The sequence below is a fragment of the Neophocaena asiaeorientalis genome, unplaced genomic scaffold (assembly GCF_003031525.2).
Source record: "Neophocaena asiaeorientalis asiaeorientalis breed wild unplaced genomic scaffold, Neophocaena_asiaeorientalis_V1.1 scaffold67, whole genome shotgun sequence".
In the NCBI taxonomy this organism is placed as follows: domain Eukaryota; kingdom Metazoa; phylum Chordata; class Mammalia; order Artiodactyla; family Phocoenidae; genus Neophocaena; species Neophocaena asiaeorientalis.
This window is the reverse complement of record NW_020173731.1, coordinates 2,954,964-2,980,087: the sequence shown is the minus strand read 5'-3', so window position 1 is coordinate 2,980,087 and position 25,124 is coordinate 2,954,964. Positions and strand designations below refer to the sequence as shown.

At 40.6% G+C, this 25,124-nt stretch overlaps 1 protein-coding gene across 1 annotated transcript in view; it reads left to right on the top strand.

Moving 5' to 3' along the window:
* CENPF (centromere protein F) overlaps positions 1–2,805 on the top strand; it is a 58,574-nt gene extending 55,769 nt beyond the window's left edge. Inside the window, exon 20 of the mRNA XM_024751105.1 lies at positions 1,828–2,805. Within this exon, the coding sequence (XP_024606873.1) occupies positions 1,828–2,031 (204 nt within the window). The 3' untranslated portion in view covers positions 2,032–2,805. The remainder of the gene's footprint in view (positions 1–1,827) is intronic.
* Positions 2,806–25,124: the final 22,319 nt, after the last annotated feature.

Sequence of the window (25,124 nt, the reverse complement as noted above, 5' to 3'; positions counted from 1 at the left end):
AACCTAGGGTTGGTAGTCAGCTCCAGAGGACCGTCCACTAATTGTAGAAGATGATGGTGAGGCCGTCACCACAGTCGGTCAGCAGTTTCTTGGGGTCTTAGCTATTTTTTCCTACTAATGAGATTCATTTCCAATGAGCCATTTGCATACCTGCCCTCTCCCCACTGTGGCTGCAGACACAGTTTGTAAGACAGTCAGGGTATGGGTGCACTTAATAGCTTAAGTACCTGGTAAGTCCGACCTCACCTAGTTATGGGTGAGTCTGAGGCTAACTAACCACCATGAGGATCAAATCCATAGTGTAAACTCTGATCACCGGCTACAGTTTCGTCAATTCAGAATCAAAGAAATTGAGTCTAGAGGGGGAGGCCAAAGGGTGGGCCTTGGCTATTTAATTGGGTTTCAGGAATTGAGCAGCTTAAATTCTCTTTCCCCAGCTTGATCTCTCCATCCCCCTGCTTTTAATGGTGAATCTAAAGGTTTGATTCTCCTGCAGCTGTTGGGTTCAAGGGAAGTGTGTTTTTGTATCACTTTCTACTTTAAAAAAAAAAAAAAGAGGAAAAGAAAAAGGAGTGCCAGTAAAACTCTGGGTTTTTTTCCTTCAACTTTCCATGGACAGTAATTTTCCATTAAGTCCTAATTCTTCAAGGCTGCTCCTTTTAAATGTCCTGCACATCCTCTGAGGTAGAGGCAAGCTTTCCAGGGATCTGATCTGTCGGCCAGATTTACTATGTTTTCTGTAATGAAGAGTATTTAGCTGCCTTTTAAGACCACGTACTTCCTATGGAAAGAATATAAACAGGGAAATAATTTCCATTCTTTCTTCTTACTGCTTCAGAAGGAGGTCACCGGCAGTCCGTTGCGCAGGGAGTGACGTGTTCCATAGCCGCTTATCAGGCTTGGTACTGAGCATGTTTGTGCTGAGCACCCTTGTTAAGAGTCCTTCCTCTTTCTCTTTTACAAATCTTCCTACCTGAATTGTCTACTCTTGCCTTTCACTTTGGTTAAGTGACGTTTTTTCTGTGCTTCCTCTGTCGTGCTCTTCTTTCTCTTTCCCGACCCCATATCTTTTTTTGCTACCATGGAAACCTCAAAAATATCTCGACTTTACCAGCTACCCTGCCCTTTCATCTACTTCTTAAAGTCTCGCATTTTTGAGATTCCCTCTTTCTCTTAAAAGGCAGGACATCAGAAAGGGAATTTACTTTTTTCTGGACTTTATTTTTAGATAGCTGCCCTTCTGCCATAAACCAAATATGGGAATAAAACAGCCATGTAAGGGGAATGATTAAAATGCTGGTATGTGAGGAAGAGGTTCTAGGTCTTTTAAATGTTGTAAGTAAAGCTTCTACTCTGTGAAGGTGGTATTACTCGTTTGGAATACGTTCATTTGAATGACAGCAGGGGCTCAGTTAAGATAAAGGGAAGCTGCTTTGGGTTCTTATTTAGGCAAATATTGAATGTTTGCCAGGTAGGCATATTCTGGGCACTATGCATGCAAAGGTAAAGAGGACATAGTCTTTGCCCTCAAAGAGCGTACCTTCTGACCTGAGAATGTCACACTGGCCTTGGGAGTGAGTTTGCGGCCGTCAGAGGTGTCAAGGGAAGCTTGCAAGGCGGCTGGCTGGTCAGAGATTGTGTCCGACTCTTTTCTCTAGCTTCTCTGTTAGATGGGGGCCTGTTTTCGGGGAAGAAGAAATAGTAAAACTGTGTACAACTCCTAGAAGAAGAATTTAACTTCAAATTTGGTGATCTAAGTGCTTGATTTTTCGTGTTGTAAAAATGTGAATGTGATTTAAACCCCTAACAACGACGCTTGTGTTGCAGGTCAAGGTTACTCAACAGAGCCCAGTGGATTCAGGCACTGCCCTCCGAGAACCCACCACCAGATCTCTCTCCATCAGTAACCTTCCTGAGAGAAGTTCGGCTGACAGCCCCAGGGAGGGCCTGAGGGCCAAGCAAGGCCGGCTGGCTCCCAGCCCAGAAGCTGGCCCCGAGTCCAAGGGCAGTGAGAACTGTAGGGTCCAGTAGAAGAGCCCTTGTGTGTCAGCACCCCTGGAAGGTGGCTGTAGTTGAATAGAAGGCAGTGTGTCTGTGGGGTTTTTCTTTATTAAGGGAGCACATTATCAGAGGGAAGAAAACTATTCCTTATAAATCTAAATATGTTGGACTCTTTAGATCGCCCCTGTATAACAGTTAGAAAAGTTTGGAAGCACTGATTACCTCTTCATTGATATTCCTCTTCTGTAATGTATAATAGTCCTGTATAAAGCTTTCTGGTAACGTTAACACAAATGGCAAGCACTATATAACAACTCCTGTTTTTATACGGACTTTTACACTAAAAAATTGCAAAACATTTTTTACTTGCAACAAACAGCTCCCAGGAAAATGTAAACTTGCTTTATGGTATTTCCTTGGTATAGTGTTAAGCATAAAATAATTTTAGATCAAGAATTTCTTTGAGTTGAGTAAAACAAAAGAAAACAATGTTGTATGTGTTCAAGGAAAACATGCACACAAATACATATGTGGGTGTGTCCCTCCTCTTCCAATGTGTTTTCTAAATCTTGGCTTATATAACCTGTACATATTTGTGTGTGGGGTAGTGGGAGTTGTGTGTTGATTTCCGATTAGCCTGGTTGCAGACTCCTCAGAGGTGTAGCATATCAAGTTTTCTGTCATTGTGCTGTTTCTGTTGAAGACCAATTTGTTGTAGTATTTTGGTATGCATTCTGATAAATGGTGGTCTTCTATTAAAATATGGCATCTTTTCTATTAAAAAATTCACCTTTGTTTTCTGTAAAAATGATTCCTAAGTACAAATATACTATGAACATTGGTACCATTTCTTGCTAACTTCACCAGCCTCTTATAATAGTAAAAATGTTTTAACAACCGATATTACTAGATTTAGTGAATGTATTCAGTTATATTAAAAGACGTGATTTGGAATATGGGTCATGAAGATTATGTAGGCATATAATATGTCCAGCCAGCGCTTAGCACATTGTGTGTACCCATTAAATCCCATCAGCAAGGATACAAGTATGTGGTATTTTCCAGCTCATTTACGGATGACAGGGTTTTGAAAATATGCAGGCATCATGAGCCATATCAATTCCACAAACTTTGGAACAAGTCCTTGTGTCCTTGAATCGGGGTAAAGATGTTTTCCAGGACATGAGCTAGTAAAAGATAATTTGCTCTTGACTTCCAGTTCAGATTGATGTGTAAACCTTGACAAATACTATCGTTTATATTTTAAAATTGTCCTTTGCCAGATGGCCTCTATGGTTGGATAATGCTTCAATAATATTAAGCTACTTAGCATTCGTCCACTGAAAGTGGTATCCTGACTTTCCTCCTGTTTTTTCTGTCGCTCGAGGTTGTGGTCTGATGCAGTATCCTTATCATAAATCATCCCAAGGCTGCCACGTGCTCAAGGGCATGGCCCAGAGTAGACATTGCTGGGATCAGGCATCAGCTTTATTGGCTGTCTCCAGTTTTTGGAAGATTCCACTCAATAGGTCTGGCTGGGCGGTTTGGTGAGTCCTTGAAAGCATCTTCATCTTTTCCTAGGTGAACTGTAGTTGCTTTTCCTTGTTATAGGAAGTACTCAGCATGCCTTCCATTTTCAGAATTGTAGAGAATTGTTCACAGGCTTATAAATGGACAGCCGGGACGTTAAATGTCCTTTTCCTTGAGCTAATAATACTTGGTACACTGGGAGCTGAGCTGCATATAGGATGAAAACTAAACACACTACAGTCCCAACTCTGAAGTACCTAATAAGCCAGGTGAGTCATAAATAAGATCCCAGCTGACAAATCATATGGGGAAATAACCAAGTCCAGAGATCTAGGGATTTGATTCTCATCTGTTCAAAGAGGGGCTTGGTTGAGATGATTTTTCCCTCTTGAATATTCTGTAGGAACTGAGATGGCCCTTTGTGTTATTGGGAGTTACCAGGAGTCCAAAGGGACTATGCTCTCCCTCCCACTTCTACTCACATAAGCTGCCTTCCCTTTAGAGGAAGGGGCTTCACGCCAAGTTCACTGACTAGGGAGAACACTGAGGGAATAGAACTTGGGTAGCTTCAGAAGAACCAGGCCGTTGGCCGTTCGTCCTAATTAGAAAAGACTGAGGACCTGAAACTAGCATCCTACCTCCAGGTAGAGCTATGTATCTAATGGCACTATTCACATGAGCTATGGCTCAGCTACTTAAAACACAGTGTGGAAAATTATAGTCATTTCACATGTTTGCTCAAACCTTACACCTTTGTGAGGTAGACATTAGGATCTCCATTTCATAGGCTAACATTAAGTAAGAGACACGGAGCTTCTGACTCATGTCTGGAGAGAGCTTGTTAATAATAACAATGTGTCTCACAACAAGCTTGCAAAACGGGGATTATACTTATTGGATAAAAGATGATGTAGGCTCAGAGAGTTGAAGTATTTCAACCATGGTGTTCGTGAACATAGAGCCCACTCTATTTCTTGTTTATATTGTGCCTCTCTAGGAGCAGTCTGTTCCAGAATAATTCTGATAGCACAAATATTCCTGTGATAGAAGTAGCTTTTCCTCTCTGTGCAATGGAGATGTCCTTCAGTCTAGGATGATGGCATCTGACTTGTGTTACCTTCTATTGAATTTTCAAAAATGAGACAAGCTATAAATTTCAACTTCTAAAAATTGTAACTACTAACTCAGTGCATAAGCACTATTTATTTAAATAAAAGCAAATCTTTTTAAAGAGTCTGTTTTGGAAAACTTGAAAAATCTAAAGATTTGTAAGGCTTTGAATATGCAAGTTTAGTAATAATGTAGACGTTAAAAGTCAGGTGTCAGAATGCCTGGGCTCCCCAAGTGACCTTGGGCCAAGTTTGACCTTCACTATGCCCCAGTTTCTTCTGGTAGAGTTGGGAATAATAATAATACTCCTGACGTTGTCATAATTAAATTAATCGGTTACTATTTAACTATACATAGGACTTTGCGCTCAAAATGTTGGTTATTCTGTATACAGATAATTAGGTAATTTTTAAAATTGCGTTTACAATTGTTAGATAAATCTTTTCGTCCAACACTACACATTAATTTCAGATGAAGTTCTGTCCTACAGAATTCTCACCATTCTCAAAACCACTAATGCTTATTTTGCAGGTGAGTTTAATCACTGTAGAATTGTTCATCTCATTCAGTTACTGATCTTGCGAATGTACTGTCCACTGGTTTTGGTTTTTCTTTGGTTGGCTCACTAAAAATACCCAAAGAAAACAATTGCTGCAATTTTAATTACAAATGAGTTGTGTTGCTGAAGTTCATATAAACTGACCATTTGGAACTCAAAATACATTTCTTTATAGAAACAACATTGCAAATTGTGCCTAATTCAAGCTTAGAAAGTTAATTGAGTTCACACATAATATATTAAAAATGGGAATTACTTTTGTTTCAACTATCTGAACCTCCACTTATAGCATTGTTTCACTGGAAAAATATACTTTAAGCATTGAGTTACCAGAAACTCATTTTTCTACCCCTCAACCATTTTTATAGTGTGTTCTACCCTTCCCATCCTGTGGTGTTGGACAGGAATTTTCTAGTGGTTTCTGGAGAGTAATAGGTGCGCAGATTCCTGTCTGCCACATTTCTAGCAGCAGCCTGTCCCAGTATGAAAGGGAAAGGGACGGCTTTTATGTTGGTTCTGATGCTGCAGGTAAGGTCTGTCCTGTGTGATGCTGATGTATTTATGTGTGTAAATGTAAGTGGTATGTTCTATTGATGTTTTAGAAAATCACGAGGAAACACGCATATCCCCAAAGTTCATACATTTTTGTTGACTTGCAGATTGAGTTCCAGCACAAAAAATCCCACCAGCCCTCATCCCCTCAAAGTAAAGAATGTGGGAGGTGAGTAAGATGACAGTTCTTTGTTGTTCCTCTCCTCTAGGACGCCTTGAGGATGATCACGGGGTAATGTTTACATGCATAAAAATACCAGATTTGTCAAGCCGAATCCTTGCAGTTTCAAATGCTTTATCTTATTTGATATTTAATAATCTTGTGAAGTGGGTCCTATTTTGCGACTCAAGAAGACACCCAAAAAAGTTATTAAGTTTGTGGCAAAACGAAACTGAGGTTCTAGACCTGATCTCCAGTCCAAGGCTCCTCGTATATTACCTTACACCCCCCAGTAGAGAGGAAAGAGGCCAAGAAGCTAACTACCAGCCTGATAAGTTATTTTTAGGTTCCTATTCTGAACCCAGTGGGGGGAGTTTCCTTTTTTTTAGGGCTTAGGACAACTCCGCACCTAAGGAAAATGTGCTTTATTTAACCCTCAGTTAGAGATGGATTCCAGCAGAAGTTACACTGTTGTAATCATAGGGAATCTCACTTCTTCCCGCTTCGAATTTTTCCCCAGTGCTGCTTCCTTCCCCAAGGAGGCAGGAAAATGACAGCTTTCCACAGTTACAGACTTTTTAGGGAAACATTGAGATATTCCTGAGTTTTAAATGTGAGCTGATCCTCTGGGTGTTGAAATCACAGCTGTGTTATCTAACAACGTGTGCTGGCTGAGAGCCCACTCCTTCCTGCTAGACCTTGGGCAGTCCACACGAGGGTTTAACTTGTCCTGGATGCCATCTGCCTGTTGTTTTAATGGTCATCTTCTTGGACGTGGGCCAGCAGAGGGTCATGAGGGCGCCCTGTGTCAGCCCACAATGCTTTGTCTCCCCTACGCTATTTATGGTCAGCCCATAGCTTATACCTTCACAGCAGGCTGGTGGTCATTTCCCTCCAAATCATAGCCCTGTGGGGAAGGAAAGAAGTGTTACTGCTGATTTGTAAACAGGTGACTATTTTCCTTTGAAAATGGCCACGACTTGGAGCAGGTTAAGTGAGTTACGTCTTGGCTCTGCCCAGTTAGGTTCTTTCAGAGGTTTGAGTATTCGGCTTATGAGACAAGTTGAAATACCAGACGTTCATGGACTTGCATATAACAGATTTTAATGGCAGAGCTAATGAATGGAAGATACCCATCATTCCTAGAAGTTAAAACAAGTTCTCACTGAGAAGATTTACTGCAGATTCCACTTACCAATATGCTGTTATAAAAACCAGAAGCCCAAATTAGCATCCTAAATCTCATTCCAACATGTATAACAAAATTAGAATTTTTAGAATTTTTTCCTCCATGAGGTTGTCATAAACTCATTGAAGAAGAGAATATATTGGTTTGCAAAGAGTCTCACACTGATCTTCCAAATGTGGCATGCGTTGTAGTCAATGAAGAATTCTTTTTTAAACCAAATTCAGCCAGTTAAAAATAAAATTATCCCTAGACAGAAAAGATGGTTGATTTGCCTACTCAACTGTCACTGCCACTTTCTTTCCTGCCAATAGAACTCGCTTTTGTTCGGATGCTGGGCAGCGTTTGCTCAGGAAATGTGGCCCCGCTCACAGGGAAGGAACGAAATTAGGATAAGCCAGTTTTGGTCATTCCATTCTCTTTTGCCAGTGATTGGTTATGATGACCACCCTGCAGTAACCAATTCTGAGACCAGAAATAAAACATTTCCAAAACACAGATGCCAGGTCAGAAAGGTGGGTCACTGACAATTACGTTAAGCCTCTGAACCAACCTTGGGTTTCTTGTCAAAAATAAGCTATGATTTTTTAAAGCAACTTCCAGTAGGAAATTCTGTTACTTCACCCACAAGCTTCCTGATATAATTGCAAAGCCCGTTTTCTGGTTTTTTGTTAGTCCATCCCTACACTCTTTATCCTTTCTTTGAGTCTGGCCTGCTACCTGAGCAAGACAGCTCTTTGAAACCCATATGCTTAACAATCTTACTCTCTCCAGGTCTGTCATGAAAAGCAATTCTGCTTGGATTGGCACAGGGCACCTGTCTGAAACCTAAATTACACAGGGGAGGACGTGAAGAAAGTACATAATGTCCTAGTGCCTATTAATGCCCACCTTGAAAGTCATTCATTATTCTGCCTATTGTGATTTTTCTTAACATCAGGTAATTAAAATAGCTACAAGTCCAAAAATAAAATGACTTTTGGGGCATCCATAACTTCTATTATAATAATATGTTTTAATTATCTGGGTTTTCTTTATCATTTTGAAGATGAAGAAATTGAGATCCTGAATAAGAAATAGTTTTCTCTGCCTCCCACACTTTGTCCTAAAATCTACATTCCAGCTACTCAGAATGGTGCTTTTAAAAAATAGAGCATGTGAATAATATTTACAGTTTTTTTTTTTTCTCTAGAAATGATCATTCACAGCACTGGAAGGAATAGCAAGTTTGAACCACATCAAGAAAATCGGATCTTGAGTTCTATGAGGGTCAAATATCCCTTCATTCTGTCCCAGCCTTAAAGACCAGGGGATTTCACTAGGAAAACCCACTAGGGAAGCCATGATTAGGGTGCCAGCTGCAGAGAGATAATACGTGTGTATGTGTTAATGGAATAGCTATGGGGACAAACACACAGAGTATGAACACTCAGTGTTTCTGGTGACAGGCTCACAGAAGCTCTCTACTTTCCTCACCAGGCTTTTCCCCCGAGCCAACACCTACACTGGAGCTCTTTCTGTGTGCTCTAGGACTTCTCTCTTAGTAGCTCCCAAACATGGCTGTGGGTACCTTTTACACAATTAGGGCTTTAGATTTTAAAAAAAATCCTCAGATAGAACCTGTCAGAATTTTAAGACCTTCTCCTTCTCCCATACTCCTTCTCTTCATATGTACAAACCACATCCTTGTTTGATTCAATTTATGAAAACCAGAACAAAATCAGAGTATGAATATCATACTTTCCAAATAATTCCCAAGCATTCCCTTTAAATGACAGTGGATGGGAGCCCTACCATATTGCTTTGGGGACAATTAACCTCTTGACAGAAAGACTGAGTTTTAGAGAGAGATTTAATAGTGAGGTTTGTTAGAGGGTCACACCCACCGAAGATCAAGTAGGAGGAATACAGATGAAGAATCTGCAGTGGTCACTGCAAAAGTGAAATATCTTTTAAGTCAATGTGATAGTAAAAGAATTTCAAGAATAGAAGGAAATACCATCTATAAACTCACCCTAACTCAAAAATTATTTTTATCAGAAATAATAGAGATATTGAGAAGACATTTTTTTCTCGTGTAACTTTTCATGACACATCAACAGAGAAGGGTTATTAACCACACTTATCCTAGTTAGATAGCTATCCATTAGGGTTTCCTCTCAAGTCTGTGTTTATTGTTATATATTTTTTAAGTTCAAAAAGATAAACACTTTAAAAAGTCTTTTGTTTTCTGGTTTCATACGTTAAGTAAGTGTCCACTTTAACTGGTTTCTAGTCTCCAAAATAATTTTTGAAATGATTGAGGTAAATGAGCCCTGGGGCTTAAGATTGGTTGGCTTAGATACCATAATCATCTCACGGTAATTGATAATATATTATTGATGGTGATGATCAGGAAATGCTGAGAGATGGACAGTGAGGGAGGAGAAAAAAAGATGGGAAGGAGGAACGTTGAGCAGCTGGGAAGAGATATGGGTGGGAAAGGAATGAAGTTTGGGGATCAGAACAACCCAGAGAACATTAGATGTTTTACAGTCACAATTCAAGAATTGGAAGTTTGATTGTCTTCTGAGGACTGCTAAGTCCAGGTCTGAGCAGAACTTGGAACTCCATCTCACAGCTATTGCCTGCCAACGTCCTTATTTTACAACCACGAACTCATGGAAGCCACTCCAATGCTCTATCTGCTGTTTAAACACCTCCCCCCCCACACACACTATTTTTCAGGCATAGTCAAAAAGCCTCTGCTTATTTAAAGAAGCTAGTATAGAACTAAAATCAGGTTATTTCAACTCCAACTCTGATTTAACTAATAGTTTTAGCTTCCGCCACCACATTTCTGACAAGCGATGCTATCCTATATTGACTTGGACTGGTTTGTATTCCTCTACCCTAGTCCTACTTAATCTTTTAAAAGTACCTCTATTACCCTCTATTATCACCTGCTGGGGGTAAGTTCATGACCTCATTTGGTTAGCATTTCCATCACAACGTTACATATGCTATATTTTTAACGTATATTCCTATTTCTTCATCTGAATTCCAGGCCTCTTTGGGGACAGTAGAATGTCCTATATACATTTTTATACTCCCATTTCAAGCACAGGGTCCAGCCTGTAAATTCTTATTGATGATTATTGCTTGGATGACAGTTGCCTTCTCTTTTTTTTATCAGGACATAGAAGGGTGAGAAACTGACAGAGATGTACTGATTTCTCAGCCTTAACCCTGGCTGGTACTGAAAGCCATCTTCTCGCACTTGTTTTTGATAAAACTAGACCAAATCCTTCTTAATAAGTAATCAAATCTTTGCTGACATCTGTTTCAACTGATGAATTGGGTGAGCATCTTACTGAAAGTTCTGATGTGATTAATCTCTGTCCCAGAATCCACAGAACTATTCCCATTATCTAGGAGAATGGTACACGACAAACTTTCTTCCCACTAGTTTGTTAACTATTTACCTCCAGTATAGCTAATTTCACTCTTTGAGAGAAATCAAGATGGTATAGTTCAAGGATCTAATCACAGAAAGGTCAAGAAATTGAAGCCCGGAAGGTTTGTAGCTGCTTTATCTTTTTCCTTTTAATGAGATGACCTTATATCACTTTGCAGGTATGGTAGAACCTAATGTATCCATTCCTTACCAATTTGGAATTTGTGAAAATGTCTTATATGCTCTAGATTGCTATTTGTCTGCATTATCTGGGGAGAACAGGCTTTCCATTTTGCTATTTGTCTGCATTATCTGGGGAGAACAGGCTTTCCAAATGGGTTCAATTTACAATGCTCCCAACACTCATCAGCCTCATTGCCCGCCCTTAGAGAACCAGCACCTGCAAGGCCCTTCCTCCAGGTTTTTTTTTTTTTTTGCGGTACGCGGGCCTCTCACTGTTGTGGCCTCTCCCGTTGCGGAGCACAGGCTCCGGACGCGCATGCTCAGCGGCCATGGCTCACGGGCCCAGCCGCTTCGCGGCACGTGGGATCCTCCCGGACCGGGGCACGAACCCACGTCCCCTGCATCGGCAGGCGGACTCTCAACCACTGCGCCACTAGGGAAGCCCCAGGTATTTTTATTTTAATAATTTTCACCTCTTCCCTTTGTTCCTTTGGTCTTAAGAATGGTTACTGCTGATTGCACTTGCAACCTCTGTAAATCCTTTGCATTCTTTGTTTTGCTTTTTCAGTTCTGCAATATCTAGTTAACGATTCTTTGTTAAATTCACTCTGTTTAAATAGCTGGTGTCATTTCTACATCTTGGTTGGACCGTGACTGATATAGAGCACCCACATTCTCTTGTGTATTTGGAGGTAATAGAAATATTGTAAATTCTTTAATATCTGTTTTTTACCTTTTAAAATTTCCACCAAATGTGTCCGAATTAGTAACATGTTCTAGAAATCATATTTTTCCTTCAGCAGTAATCTGTTTACCAGGCTTGATGCTAATACTTTAAGACAAAAAAACAATTCACAAATCTCCATTTCCAGCAAGTGAGAGTTGATATTGTTCTGTTTCCCTGTCCCCCCGCACCCCAGAAAGAGGGGATGACTTGGAACAGGAGTATCCAAGTCAGCCCCACTCTTGTGACACCTTCCAAATCACAGAGGGGGCAACACAGGACACTATAGTCATCATCTCCCCCAGGAAGCAGTGATCCTGGGTCTTTCTTGCTCTTGGCAGGGGAGGAGAAGCCCCAGTGGGAGCAACAGAATTGATTTAAATATTCCTTTCAACATTGCTCAGCAGGAGCACAAATGGGTTTTAGGGACAGAGACTTTGGCTTGAAGTTGGCTATTCTGAGGTCAGAGGAAAGTTTCTCCCTTGAGAACTTCTGTGCTCAGAGCAGCTCATGTGCCATTACTCATTTGCTAGTTACATTTGCTTCTCTATCAGGTTTTTTTTTAGTCATTACGGAATGGTATCTTTTGCAGGGCAGAAGTTTTTAACTTCAGCAAAGTCTAATGTAACAGTTTTTTCTTTCATGGGTGTTTTGGTGTTGTGTCTAAAAACTTATCATCAAATCCAAAGGCACATAGATTTTCTCCTATGCTTTCTTCTAGAAGTTTTATAGTGTTATGTTTTATCTTTAAGTCTATGATCATTTCGAGTTAATTTTTGTGAAAGGTATAAGGTGTCTAGCTTTTGGGTTTTTCCCCATATGAACATCCATTGTTCCAGCACCGTTTGTTGAAAAGACTATCTCTTCTATATTGAATTACCTTTGCTCCTTCTTCAAGGATCAGTTGACTATGTTCATGTGGGTCTAAATCCTGAGCTTGCTATTCTGATCCAGGTTCATTCAAGTTTCACATAATGTTTATTAAGCAATTACCAAATAAAATTAAGAGGATTCTGCTTAGGTACAAAGAGAAAAGACAAAGCCACTGCTTCCAGCAGCTCTCAGTCCTGATAAAGTAATGGTTCACAGTAGAGCTTAGTAAAGAATACAGTGGAAGTACTAAGAGTCCCCAGAACACAAACATATAAGGCATCCAACCGTTTCTTCCCACCTCTGTCATGACTGTTTCCATCTGGGCCCAGGGCACTACTATTTTTCACCTGGATTTTTTAAGTTGCCTTCTAACTAGATTCTCTGATACTGGTCTTGCCTTTCCTTTTAAAGAAAGTGGAATTATGTCATTGCTCTGCTCACAGACTCCAGTGGACTCCCTTCTACCTTAGAGTAAAAGTCAACGTCCTCTCCATGGCCTTCGTGAGCAGGATCCCGTCATGTTCCTGCCCTCATCTCCTTTTCTCATACTCCTGTTCTGGCCTCTCTGGCCTCCTTGCTATTCTGTTAAAGTGCCAGGTGCTCTTGTTTTAGGACTGGCATTTGCTATACTCTCTGCCTGGGAAAATCTTGCCAGATAGCCATACGCGCCCCTCCCCCAATTCTTTTAGATCTTGGTACAATCTATGCTATCAGTATCTATTACCTGCTCAGTATTTTAGCTCTTCTTTTTCAAAAAAGTTATCTGTCTCTCCCCAGTAAGTTCCACGAGGTTATGGAATTTTATCTCTCCTTCTCTCTCTTCCTTCTCCTCTTCCTCTTTTTTCCCCTGTGGTGCCTAGAATAATGCTTGGAGTATAGTATGAGCTCATAAAATATTTAATGGAATGGAGGAATAAAAGCGTGAAAAAAAAATAGGGACCTGTTGGTAATCCCAGTAAACTATCAGCTTCTCAAGGAAAGGGGAGCTTATAAAAGCCATCATTGATTCTCAGGGCCTAAGCCTGAAACAAATGCTGAATAAATGAATGAATGAAGAACAATACACTCAGATAACCATTTACAGCTGAGAACACTGAGGCACAAAACTTTAGAAGATTTCTTACCCCTGTAGTGGCAGACATGACCTTTGAGACTACAGGGATATTTTTTTCTTTTCATTGCGACATTTTAAGACTACAATCTCTAAATAAGATGAACTAATTGAGTCAAGGGAATTAATTAGATGCCAGGAGAAGGCTTCATGGGTTAGAATGCTTCTCGGTAGGGCTCTGAAGGAAGGGAGCCTCAATTAAAAGGTAAGAAAAGGGGAGTTCTTCTCCCTTCCAAATTCCATATCTTGGCTGAGAAGCTTGCCAGTGCTGGAGTGTGCACCAGAAGGTCCTGACAGCAGTCTTGACAAGTGGCCATTGTGACCTTTGCTTGCTAATTAACAGAGGCTAAGAGGGTAGGGGCTGAATGGATTTAACATCCCAGCAAGGCCTTCTTCTAGCTGCATAAAAAAGCAAATACTGGTAGATTAGGAACCTGAGGTACCTAAGATGTAGAAGCAATTTTCTCAGATGTGGGCTCTTCTCAGGGAGCACCAGAGATTACCTGGAGAAAGTTACCCTGCTCAGGGTCCTTTTCAGAGGATCTCTCTTGGCCCAAGCTGGAGATGCCCAGCCCAGCCCAGCTCTTCCAGGAAAACGTGGAAAAATGGTGAGATGTAGCTGACTCTGCTCTCAGAGCTCTCCAGTGTGTACGGTGGGTGGGAAATGTTGGCCTCGATACCTCCCTCAGTTCAATTCAAAAGCAAGTGGCTGTGGAACTGCTATAATAATATCACTGATGCTCTCACTGGTGCTTGTGCCTGTAAACGGGCATGGTTGTGTCTGGTCTCTCCATCAAATGGCATTTATAACTTTTCTTTGTTTGTATTAACTTTTTGCCTGAAAACATATGCCATCAGAGAACAAATAATACTGACTTTCAAGATTTATATAACGAATTCCATATGGCTTTGACAATTCTATCACATTTTTAGGCAGTTACAAAAGACACTGTTTTCCTATAGGATGTCAGGATAGCAACTTGGATAGCTGATGGGAGTCTTGTGAAGTATATAAAAGTTTAGAAAGCAAAAACTAACTTCAAATGTTTTTACCAAAACTGGTCAAGGAAAAAATGAGGAGAGATATTCTTTATCATGATACCTCAGAGTAAAAAATGCTGCTCTGTGGTTAACAAAAACCTTTTTTAAAGTTTATTGTCTATTAGTAAACCATTACTGTCTTAAACATGTTCCGAATTTTCTCTTTAAATTTGCCATGCTTATCATTATTCAGCATACTTGATTAAAAGTACATCTTTGGAATTTCAGAAGCTTGATTAAATGGATTCATCACTCAATAAAGTACAACTAAGAAAGAATGGAACATATTTTAAACTGAATTTTTGGTTTGTAATTTTATACTTTTATACATGTTACAAGAGAAAAAAAGTTTTCTCTTTAGGAGAAGCGTCATGACACCAAATCTCCTCATCCAATATTTCCACTCAAAGGACCTCTGAGTAAGTCAACTTCTCTTTAAGACTTAAAGGGATGGAAAGAGTGACTTGATTTTTCACTGTGCGGGGTCTGACTGACAACACTGAATTTTTCTTTGCATATGGATACATTTTCTTGTACTTACAAAGAGAAAAAAAAAAAGCTTGGAACTCTTTTTATTCCCTCTGAGGGTTCTTCTCTTTCTTCTCCTCCTCCATTTGGCTGAAGGAGCAAAGATGAATGTGAATGGTTATTAAATAATCACTTGTTACAAGTAACTGATTAGAATGTGGACTATGTCAACAGTGGTTGCTTGCCAGCCACTTGGCAAAGCGCTAATCACGTTAGGTTTTGGGTAATCAATTTATTCTAATACAAACCATATTGGATGATTGAGATTTTATGCCTTTTTATTTCCTTTAAACAGCTTTCTGAACCAAATGCTTATTATTTTGAAATGCAGCCAAATTCTGGCCACCACAGGAGTCCAGTGTTAAGATGGAGCTCCTAGTACTTTAGATATTTTCTTGGCTTATGCAGAAACACTTGGAAAATTGGACCAAAAAGTTATGTTTCTGATTTTCTCTTTTAGCTGCTGATTATTCGAGTTTCATTAGGATAGTGACAGTAACTTTTTAATCTATGGAATATTTTTCTGTAATCAAAGCTTCCTCTTCTTGTTTTATTTTGTCTACATTTTAGGTAAACAAAGAGTACCCAAACATTTAGTATTCAAATCCAGTAATAAACGGCAACCATGGGGTGGGTGGAGCCGCAGAGAAAGGAATAAAGGCAGAGTCTCCTGGGAAGATATCATGGAAATTGACAACGAGCAATGCAGGGGATTAGAAGAGTGATTAAGCTGAGAGGTTGAGCATAGAAGTTATTTAGGGCTTTCCATGGGAATGAGGCTATTAAAAAAGCCATGTTCTAAAGGTTACATAAGGATGTCAACAAGCTGAATATATTAAGATATATTCGGCAGCAGAAGAAAGACAGGAACTTCAAATGAGCACCTGTTGATGAGATGGAGAGGTGACTAAGGTTTGAGAGAGGTGGCAAACGAATGTCTGCAGGGGGTAGGCAGGTGACCTACATGTAGGGATGCTATTAATAACGTTTCACAGATACGGTACCAACATTTACCAATCAGAACAGGCGCTGGCCACAGAGGTGGAGCAGGGTGCAGTAGGTTCCTTGTGACAGCTGGCCTTTCTCCTTTATTTCCTGGATCTTGGGGAGATCTGAAGGATCCTCAGGGAGTGGTGATGGGACAGCTGCAGAGGCAGGGATACGTCTAGAAGGCACAGGATAGTGCTGATTTACCAGTATATTTAATAGTCTCACAACTCATTGGGCTAAACTGTACGGGTGGATTATCAGCCCTTCCCACATGGGTAAAGTACGCTCTATGAAGCTACAATAGAGAGTGGTACAGACTGTGCTAAGCCCGAGCAGCCACGCCACTGTTAGCTGCAGTCCAGTGGACTTTGTGTTCATTGGAAATCTCCTTTTTAAAAACTATTCTTTAACCCTGTGTGGGTGAAATAAAACACACCTGCAGTGTGATCACACGCCATCCTTTGTCATCATATGAAACTTTATACTCGGGTTTCTATCTTAATAGCTGGTGCATTATAACACCAATGTCTCAGGTAAGAAACCTCAGTTGTTTCTGACCTATTCATTCATTTCTCCGTTTTCTTCATTTATTTATTCAATACTACTAGGGATTATCTTTGTTCTTCATGTTTTATCACTTCCTAATATCTTTCTTAAGCTATCCATCTCCACCTCTCAACTAACTTCTCAGAATAGTATCTGAGCCTGTCTTTCCGACACTTTGACATCATACAGTAATTCCAAAATTCATTTGCATTTTTGTTTATTTAATATTTATTGGATAACTTCCATGTACCACGGACTATACTAGGTGCTGATATAAGACTCATAAGATAGTCTCTTCTTATTGCCCTCAAGGAGCTTACTCTCTAACTCAACTCAACTATCCACTGATGAAGTATTATCAAATTCTGGTTGACAGTATCTTACTCAATCCTTGGAGATGCTGATTGAATGGTCTTCTCTCTTTTTTGCTTTTCACCTCCCTCTCCTCATGCTAACATAGTGATTTCCTCAGCGTCTCACCTCAGGTCCTTGTTCTTGTTCTGTGTTTCAAAGTCCTTACTGAGCTACCTTGGCAAACCTCGTCTCTCCAGTACCTTCATATCTATCTCCCTTCCCTTTGTGGCTTTTGGACTTGCTTGCTCAATGCACGTCCTCCTCTTCCCCCTCAGCCCTCCCAGCATGCACAGGTCTCCAGCTGCACCAGGAACATTTGCCCCAGGCCAGTTCATGAAGGCCTATGGCTTTCTCTGAGCTGCTGCCTGGATCAAATTTCATCTGGGGGACATTTGTGCCCTTTGCTCTTGGCTGGTACCTAACAACTTTCCTAAAGGATCAGGTATAAGATGAAACACCACATCCAGTAGTGGAAGGATGCTGCTTAAAAAAAAAGAGCAGTAGACACATCAGACTGACTTAGCAGAGGGAACTGAGGAGAAAGACAAAAGGAGAGAAGGGCAAGTACACTTTTTTTTTTTTTTTTTTAAAGGAAAGGCCTTCGTTATGTAAACTTCCTGGAAGCTGTGAATAGTGGTGAGTTCTGAGAGCGGCACTGTGCAGGCCAGACCACAGAGCTGGTCTGGTTCGAAGGCTGGGGAAATGATGCCTTGGGTTCCATTCAAAGTCACTTTCTCCTCAGTCTACTGCCAAACTTGCACACAGCCAAACAGAGAAGACACTAGGGAAGGTTAAACATGAGCAGATGAGGCTTCTCAATATCTCCTGCTCAGAGTCATGTGCTCAATACTGTTTATGTGGAAATGGGAGGCTGCCTGGACCTCTGACCTGTTCCTGTTGTCTTTCAAGGATTAGAATGAAAGAGGGGGCTTGTTAGCATTCGGGGATCCGCCTACTTCCATACAAGGAAATTATTGCTTTACTGACTGTTTTGTGTTCAACTGTGTCCCCTGGAAAAGATATGTTGAAGTCCTAACCCCAGAGGCCTCAGAATGTGACCACACTTAGAAATAGGGTCTTTACAGAGGTTATCAAGTTAGAATGAGGTCATTAGGGTGGGCTCTATCCCTATGACTAGTATCCTTATAAAAAGGAGGAATTAGGACATAGAGACAGACACAGAGGGAAAACGATGTGAATATACACAAGGCGAAGTATGCATATACAAGCCAAGGAATATCAAGGATTGCTGGCAAACGACAGAAGCCAGAAGAGGCTAGAAAGGATTATCCCCTAGGGTTGTAAGAGACAGCATGGCCCTGCCAACATCTTGATATTGGACTTCTTGCCTCCAAAACTGTGAGACGATACATTCCCTTTGTGTCAAGGCATCCAGTTTGTGATGCAACTAATACTCCTTCTTACTTTGTCAGCAGTCCCACATCAGGTCTGCCTGTGGCTTACCACAGGCCATATAATAAAGGATAGGTTTCTTCTGCTTAGAGTATGGAAAGAACCAGTGTTTTGCAGACACATTTGCACACAGAGGCAGTATTTGTCTATAAGCTAGTAGTATATAACACCTCCTCTGCTATTCTATAGCAGCACTGTCCAATAATCTAGTTACCACTAGTTATATGTGATTCTTTAAAACTCAAATTTAATTTAAAGTAATTAAAATGATTGAATCAAAAATTTAGTTCCTTCGCCACACCAGCCATACGTCAAGTGCTCAATAGTCATATGTGGCTAGTAGCTACTGTACTGGACAATACAGGTACAGAGCATGCTCCTCACTGCAGAAAGCTCTACTGCACAGCACAGTTCTAGAGAAAGAGGTGTTCTAGTCAGCTGAATGTTCTGGGTCATAGAGAGATACTATGTATGGCTAAAAAAATAAAAATCAAAGAAAGAAGGAAATGAAAAAGGAAAGAGAAGTCAATACAGTTAACTTAACCCTGAAAATGTACTTTGATAAATCTGAAGGGATGCTATCACCTTGAAATATTTTAGAGGTGGGAGTATGAGTTTCAATACTCACTGTACTGACAGTGGACCAGGATGCTGGCAAATTGAGAGCTGGGTTGATTGAACTCTAAATAAATCAGCCTCTGCTGTCTAAACTACAGCCACAGTACAAAACCTAACCAAGTCTGGGGAATAATTTAGGAACATTTAAAGTCATTAGGATCATTAGATCAGACTCGAGCAAAGCAAAATAAACAACTCTCCCAGCCTGATCTGGAACTAGTTCTTCTACTGCCTTATAAGTCAAAGTGAAATCCTCTGAGTTTAAGTATATTACAAATGTTTTTCTTTGTTGGGCTATGTTTATTCTCACTTCTGTTTTTTCAGTGTTCATTCCATTGTTTTCTGTACCCTAATTACTCACTGTGTTAGAGCCATAGGACTGTTAAGTACTGAATTGTCTGGTTCCGGCCTTCAGTCCGGAACTCAACTGATCTGACTATCTATACTTCTGTGTTCTAGGTCCATCCTTCATGGGAACATAATCATCCCAGGACTATACCTAGCAGTTTGACATTGCACCATGATTTCTCTTGCCCCCTCATTTTTCATAATAGCATTTTTACATTCTTTTCAAACCTTTGGGTCAGGGTGCCATTTAGTCTGCTCCTCTGATCTCTAGTTGTAATTTTCTTTGTCTGGGCTATGGGGAGGGACACTAAATTTCCCTTTTTATTGTGGTTAGAGGGTTCACCGAGGAACAATGGCAGGAATGTATTCAATAGCTCTGAGTTCTAAAATCATAGATAACTAAATAATACTTTACAGACAGAGGGGACTCCAAAAATGTTCTTAACTGACTGGTTGGCTTAAAGAAATTAACACCCTTCTATAAAAAATAATTTTGTCTGTATTTAAGAGATATGTGGTACTCTAAATTTTAAATAAATTGCTGGAGAAGGACTTCACCCCAACTCTTAAGGGAGAAAAGTCACTATATTTGGCTTTATTGATAACAGTGATTTTGACATTTATTTCTTTTCTTCCACCAGAGAAATGTCATGCCAGTTATGTTGCCAAGAGCTACAGAACGAACTGGGCTCTGATGAAGGCTTATCAGGATGGTATGATCAAGAGGCTCTCCTGGTCAAGCAGGCTGAGTCTCAGCTGGTGCCCTGTGTGCTCCTTGGGAAGAGAATTGGGCCAGTGTGCTGCTTACCTTTCCAGGGCCAGCCATATGATTATGTGATTGACAGATTACTATGTCGACTAAGAGGAAAGATGAATAGATGAAACAAGAGAGGGAAGTTTAATAGGAGGGTATTTTCTATGTTGAGAGTAGAGAGGTTCTATCACATTTTCAAGCGACCCCTTACCCTAGGCAGTGTGCCCTTCTCCCAAGTATGGAAGATACATGGTGTTTCTCATTTTAAGAAATTCTACAAACAAAAATCTAGACAAAGAGACCCCGAACATCTTTAGAAAAATAGCAATTATTGAAAAAGGCTTTCCAAATTACCAAATAATATCTATGCAGGATTTCTTTGAATAATGAGATTTGGCAGAAATCTCTGTTCTGGCTTTATGCAAATTCATTTTTTTTTTTTTTTTTTTTTTTTTCTTTTCTATTTGGGTTCTGGACACTTCACTCATGCTGGTTTACAATGGGTTGCTTTTTCTCTTATACTGTGACCCTTATTACAGGTTATAGACAATTCTTGGTCTCTACTCCCAGATTTGGAGCTCCAGCCCACACCTCTTTCTGGGACTTCAGATCTATGTACCCAGTCATCTAGGCAGCTTTTCACTTGATGGTCCCATGGACAGCTCAAACTTAACAGTGCCCAAGACTGTCTTCTAACCCCAAATCTATTCTACCAGTAGTCTTCCCTGTGTCAGGTTTGGGTAATTCCAAAATTCCATCTGCTAAGGCCAAAAACCTTGGAATCAACCGAAACTTTCCTTCTCCCCCACTCCCCACTTACCCACATTTCACATCTACAAGTTAGGATTTCTCTCTGGAAATATCTCCAGAATCTGACCACTTCTCACCTCTCCCACTGCTGCTGCTAGCCACCATGATCTCCCACTTTGATTACTGCAGTGGCCTCCTAGCAGCTCTCTCTTCCCATTTATAGTTTCTTGACCCAGTGGCCAAAGTGTAGGAGCCATTGCAGGGTTTTGACCAGAGGAGTGACAAGATCTGACTTTTGCTTTAAGTCTCCCTTCTCAAGTATTCCTCACTCAATAAGACTTAACAATAAACACTCAGTTTAAAATTACAAGCTACCCCTCCCTCAGCATTCTTAATGCCCTTAGCCCAATCAAATTATACATAACATTAACCACTTCTAACATAATATATAATTTACCTATTTATCACATTTACTGTTGTCTCTCATCATACCTCCCCTCTCCCACCCCAATAGAACATAGATATTTGCTCTGTTCACTGCTATTTCCAAGTACGGAATCATACATGGCACATTGAAAACATTCCTCATACTTGCTGAATGATTAAAAACAATTTTCTTTGTAGTCCATCCAGGGGTCTTCAACCCTGTGTAGTGAAGTCTACATTTTTTGCCTTTCTCCTAGATAAAGTCTTAACCAGGTCCATAGCTTTTCTAGTTAGAGTTGAATAATGAAAAGGCTGTGGGACACTTCCTGTCACAGGGACAGTTTTATTTCAATGCTTTAAATGACCCAGTTCCATAAAAAGCTAAGATTCAGACTTCTAGTCATATTTAAAGTGTTTCCCCATCCCCAGTTTCTGAATCCTGCGCTGGGGAGGGGAGCATGGATGCCTCTGTTCCATATCCTCACCTTTTCTAAACCCTGCTCACTAGTCCAGGCTTCTGACTCCTTCTGAATTGGGAAGAAGGCATTAAGGAAACACACAGTATCCAGAGATTGATATTTGTACAATCTGTCCTTGGTGTTCATGAGGCTTGGCAAATGTAAACCTAGATCTTTCCCTTGGGATACATCTTGTGGGTTTCTAGGAAACTCCACTGGTGGGAATCTTCGATAATGACCAGTCCTGTGACGTGGGATGTGGTTGGCCACTTAACAACACAAACTCTCAGACCTGGAGCGTTGGGCCTTCCACCCTACAAGACTCTCTGTGGTAAACCTCTTGAGAGCAAGGTCTTTTGGAAGATGGCTCCAGTCTGGCTCCCACGAGACCCACATATGTTTGAAGAGAATCTCTCCTACATCTTTGCCTGTGTGAAGTGCAGTTGGCTTCCAGTGCCGCCACTTCCTCTGAATGTTTCTCGTTAGCATGACTTTAGATATTTCAGCTGAGTCAGACAGCAGTGCATTGAGTAGTCTCCTGGTATATCCCCAGTAGATCTCAAAGCATGGGGGTAAAAGATCCCTCTTCTTCCCTTTTGTGGAAGAGAGAGGGCAAGGGAGTGGATGCAGAGCAAAATGACAGCTTCTCCAGAGAAATTCTTGCTCTCAACCTTTTCAACTCCAACCCTGTTGGAGCCTCAAGATGGGTGATAGATTAGGGATTGACAAAGGGATGGCTGGGTACCCTCTTTGCAATTCCAGTGGGGATGTCTGGGATCTATTACTTTGCTCTCAACCTATGGAGAGAACAAACTGATAGAACAAGCCACAGTTTAGCATGTTCTTACAGTTGTAAAATAATAAAGAAATGAGTGGGTGTTGTCCCTCCTTCGGTCTTGCCCCCGTATGCTGCTTTCTGGGCTTGGAGCATTCATGCGCCTGGCTCCTCTTCCATTTCAGGTCTCGGCTTAGATGGAGCTTCCCACAGAGGCCTGCTTGGCCTGCCCAGCCTAAGACGGGCCCCTGTTGTGTTCTCTTAGCTCCTTCATTTCCTTCATATATTTATTACAGTGTATAATCATACATGTATTGACAGGATTCATTTCTGTCTCCCACACCAGACTAATTAGCTTCAGGAGGTCAGTCTGCTTGGTTCATAGTAGCCTCCTTGGAGCCCAGGACAGAACTGAGCATACAGCTCCTGCTCAGAAATGTTAGGGGATGCTCAGTGCTGCCTGGGGTGAATGTGGCTCTGCCGCTTACTAGTCGTGTGCTCTCAGGAAACTTCTTTTCCTTAGCTGTAAAGTTGGGACAACAATAGTTCCAATTATTAGGTGATATTTAAATATTTATAGTGTTTAGAAAAGGGACTGGCAGATACTTTAAAAGTGTTTGCTGTGATTATTAACTCCATAAAGATGATGCATTATCTAATTGGTAAGTTAAATGTTTTTAGGAAACATTCAGTTAAGAAAGGGGAATCGTTCCACTGCAATCCAGAGAGAACCCACCAGTGTAATGTGGTTCAGGGAATGCGAAGGCCCTAATGCCCTGGTGCTGAGAGGTGCTCCCTAGTCCCTGCATCACGTAGATCTGGGGAGAGAACATTCAAAATAGTGGTCTAGCTTAGCGGTTCAAGCACAGGCTGTGGAAGCAGACAGATCAGGATCAGATCTTGCCTCTTCCACTTATAAACTCTGTGATATTGAGGAGTTATTCAATTTCTCCAAGGCTTGATTTCTCTATATTTAAAATGGGTATCATAATACGAACCTCACAGGGCTGTTGTGAGGATTACATGATTTTAGATATGTGATATTATTTGGCTATCATAAATGCCCCAAAAGGCAGCCATTATTAATATTGTTGCTAGTAACAGTAACTATAGCCATAGAAAAACAGTGGGCAAGGACTCTGAACTTTCGAAGTAAACTTTTAGAAATTGCATATAAGACAGTATTTTTTGCAATCAGTGTTGTGACTAGCACGTAACTGTTGGATGTAATCCCATTATGAGGAAATAAATACCTCCCCCCCCAAAAAAAATCTCAGTATTAGATTAATAAAAAATATTTCTATTCCCTGCTTATTCCAAGTAGCACTCACTGCAAATATTTCCTAGTAGATAACACAAATCAGATTGCAAACGTGAGGAGTGGTTTGAATCTCAGTAATCTCTGGATTTACTTGCGTGTGAAGCATCTCCCTGTGAAGGGCACTTTGAACTCTTAGTTCTGACAGCACCATCAAAATCAAAGGTGCTGGTGTTATTTCAGCCAAACTCAACTTCTGGAATACTCTCTCCTTACACAAATAAATCTCTCAGTTTTAAATCTGCAAAACATTAACATAAGATTCTCAGCGTTTGGTTTACTGGAAATGATATTTGGATTACTTTAGAAATGCAGATTTCTTGTTACTTCTATGATAACTGGATAAAAAGCTAGCTTTTTATTTAGAATTTCTTCCATTGACATTTATTTCTTTGTTTAAATGGTGTACCCATTCATTTTAGCAGGGGGCAAATGAAGTTGAATAAAGACATTCTACCTACAAGACTAAGTCTCTATTCAGAATAGTCTGGGAACTCTGTGCTCTGGGGAGAGTAGCACTCAGCAACTCCCCATTATAATCAGTCTTCATGATTAAACATTTTGAGGACATTCTCTGGGTCCATTTTTTAAAGACAGTTATTCTCTTTGACTATATATACTTGACGTGATGTCACTTTTTGTTTTCTCAGGGAAGCTAAATAATTAAGCTAGAATTTAGATTGTCCATTTTTTTGTTAGTGCTTATGGAAATTGAAGTACATAATATATTTAGCAGGACTCCAAATCTGCGGTCACTAGTTTGCTCATGACAATCACATGTTTCTGCTGCTCACCAGAAGCCTAGGGTTGTTGTGCTTTCTTTGATCTCCCCAGGATGCACTTCTGAACTGTGGGCTGTAGAGTGTCAGAGAAACTATCCCAGCTGTCAGGGAGTCCCGTGGCTTCAGGCAGGGCAAGCCCTTGGGTTGCCTCTTCATCCTGGGTCCATTTCCTGTGTGACCCTTTCTCTCTTTCCACATTTGGTCACCGGGAGTTCTCTACATTCAGGGAGCCAGAACTCGGGAGATGGAGGAATGTGATAGAGAAAAGGGGCCTTTCTTTCCATATCTCAGTATGGTGAAATGCCTGGTCAAGGTGTTTGAGAAGAAAGCTCAGCTGCTCAGTTACTCTCCTCTCCTGACGAGCCTTTCCTAGTAAACCTTCCCCCCTTTGCCCAAAATTTTCTTCTGTTGCAGAGCCATAGTCTGTAGCACCTGGATGTTGTAAACTGGCAGAAAGCGAATGGACCCAAGGGTGACCAGGCTGAATTATCAATATATATTGCCCTGTGATATATAGTAGCTCCTCGTTTATCTATTTTATATATAGTAGTGTGTATCTGTTAATCCCAAATTCCCAGTTATCTCTCCCCCCTTTCCC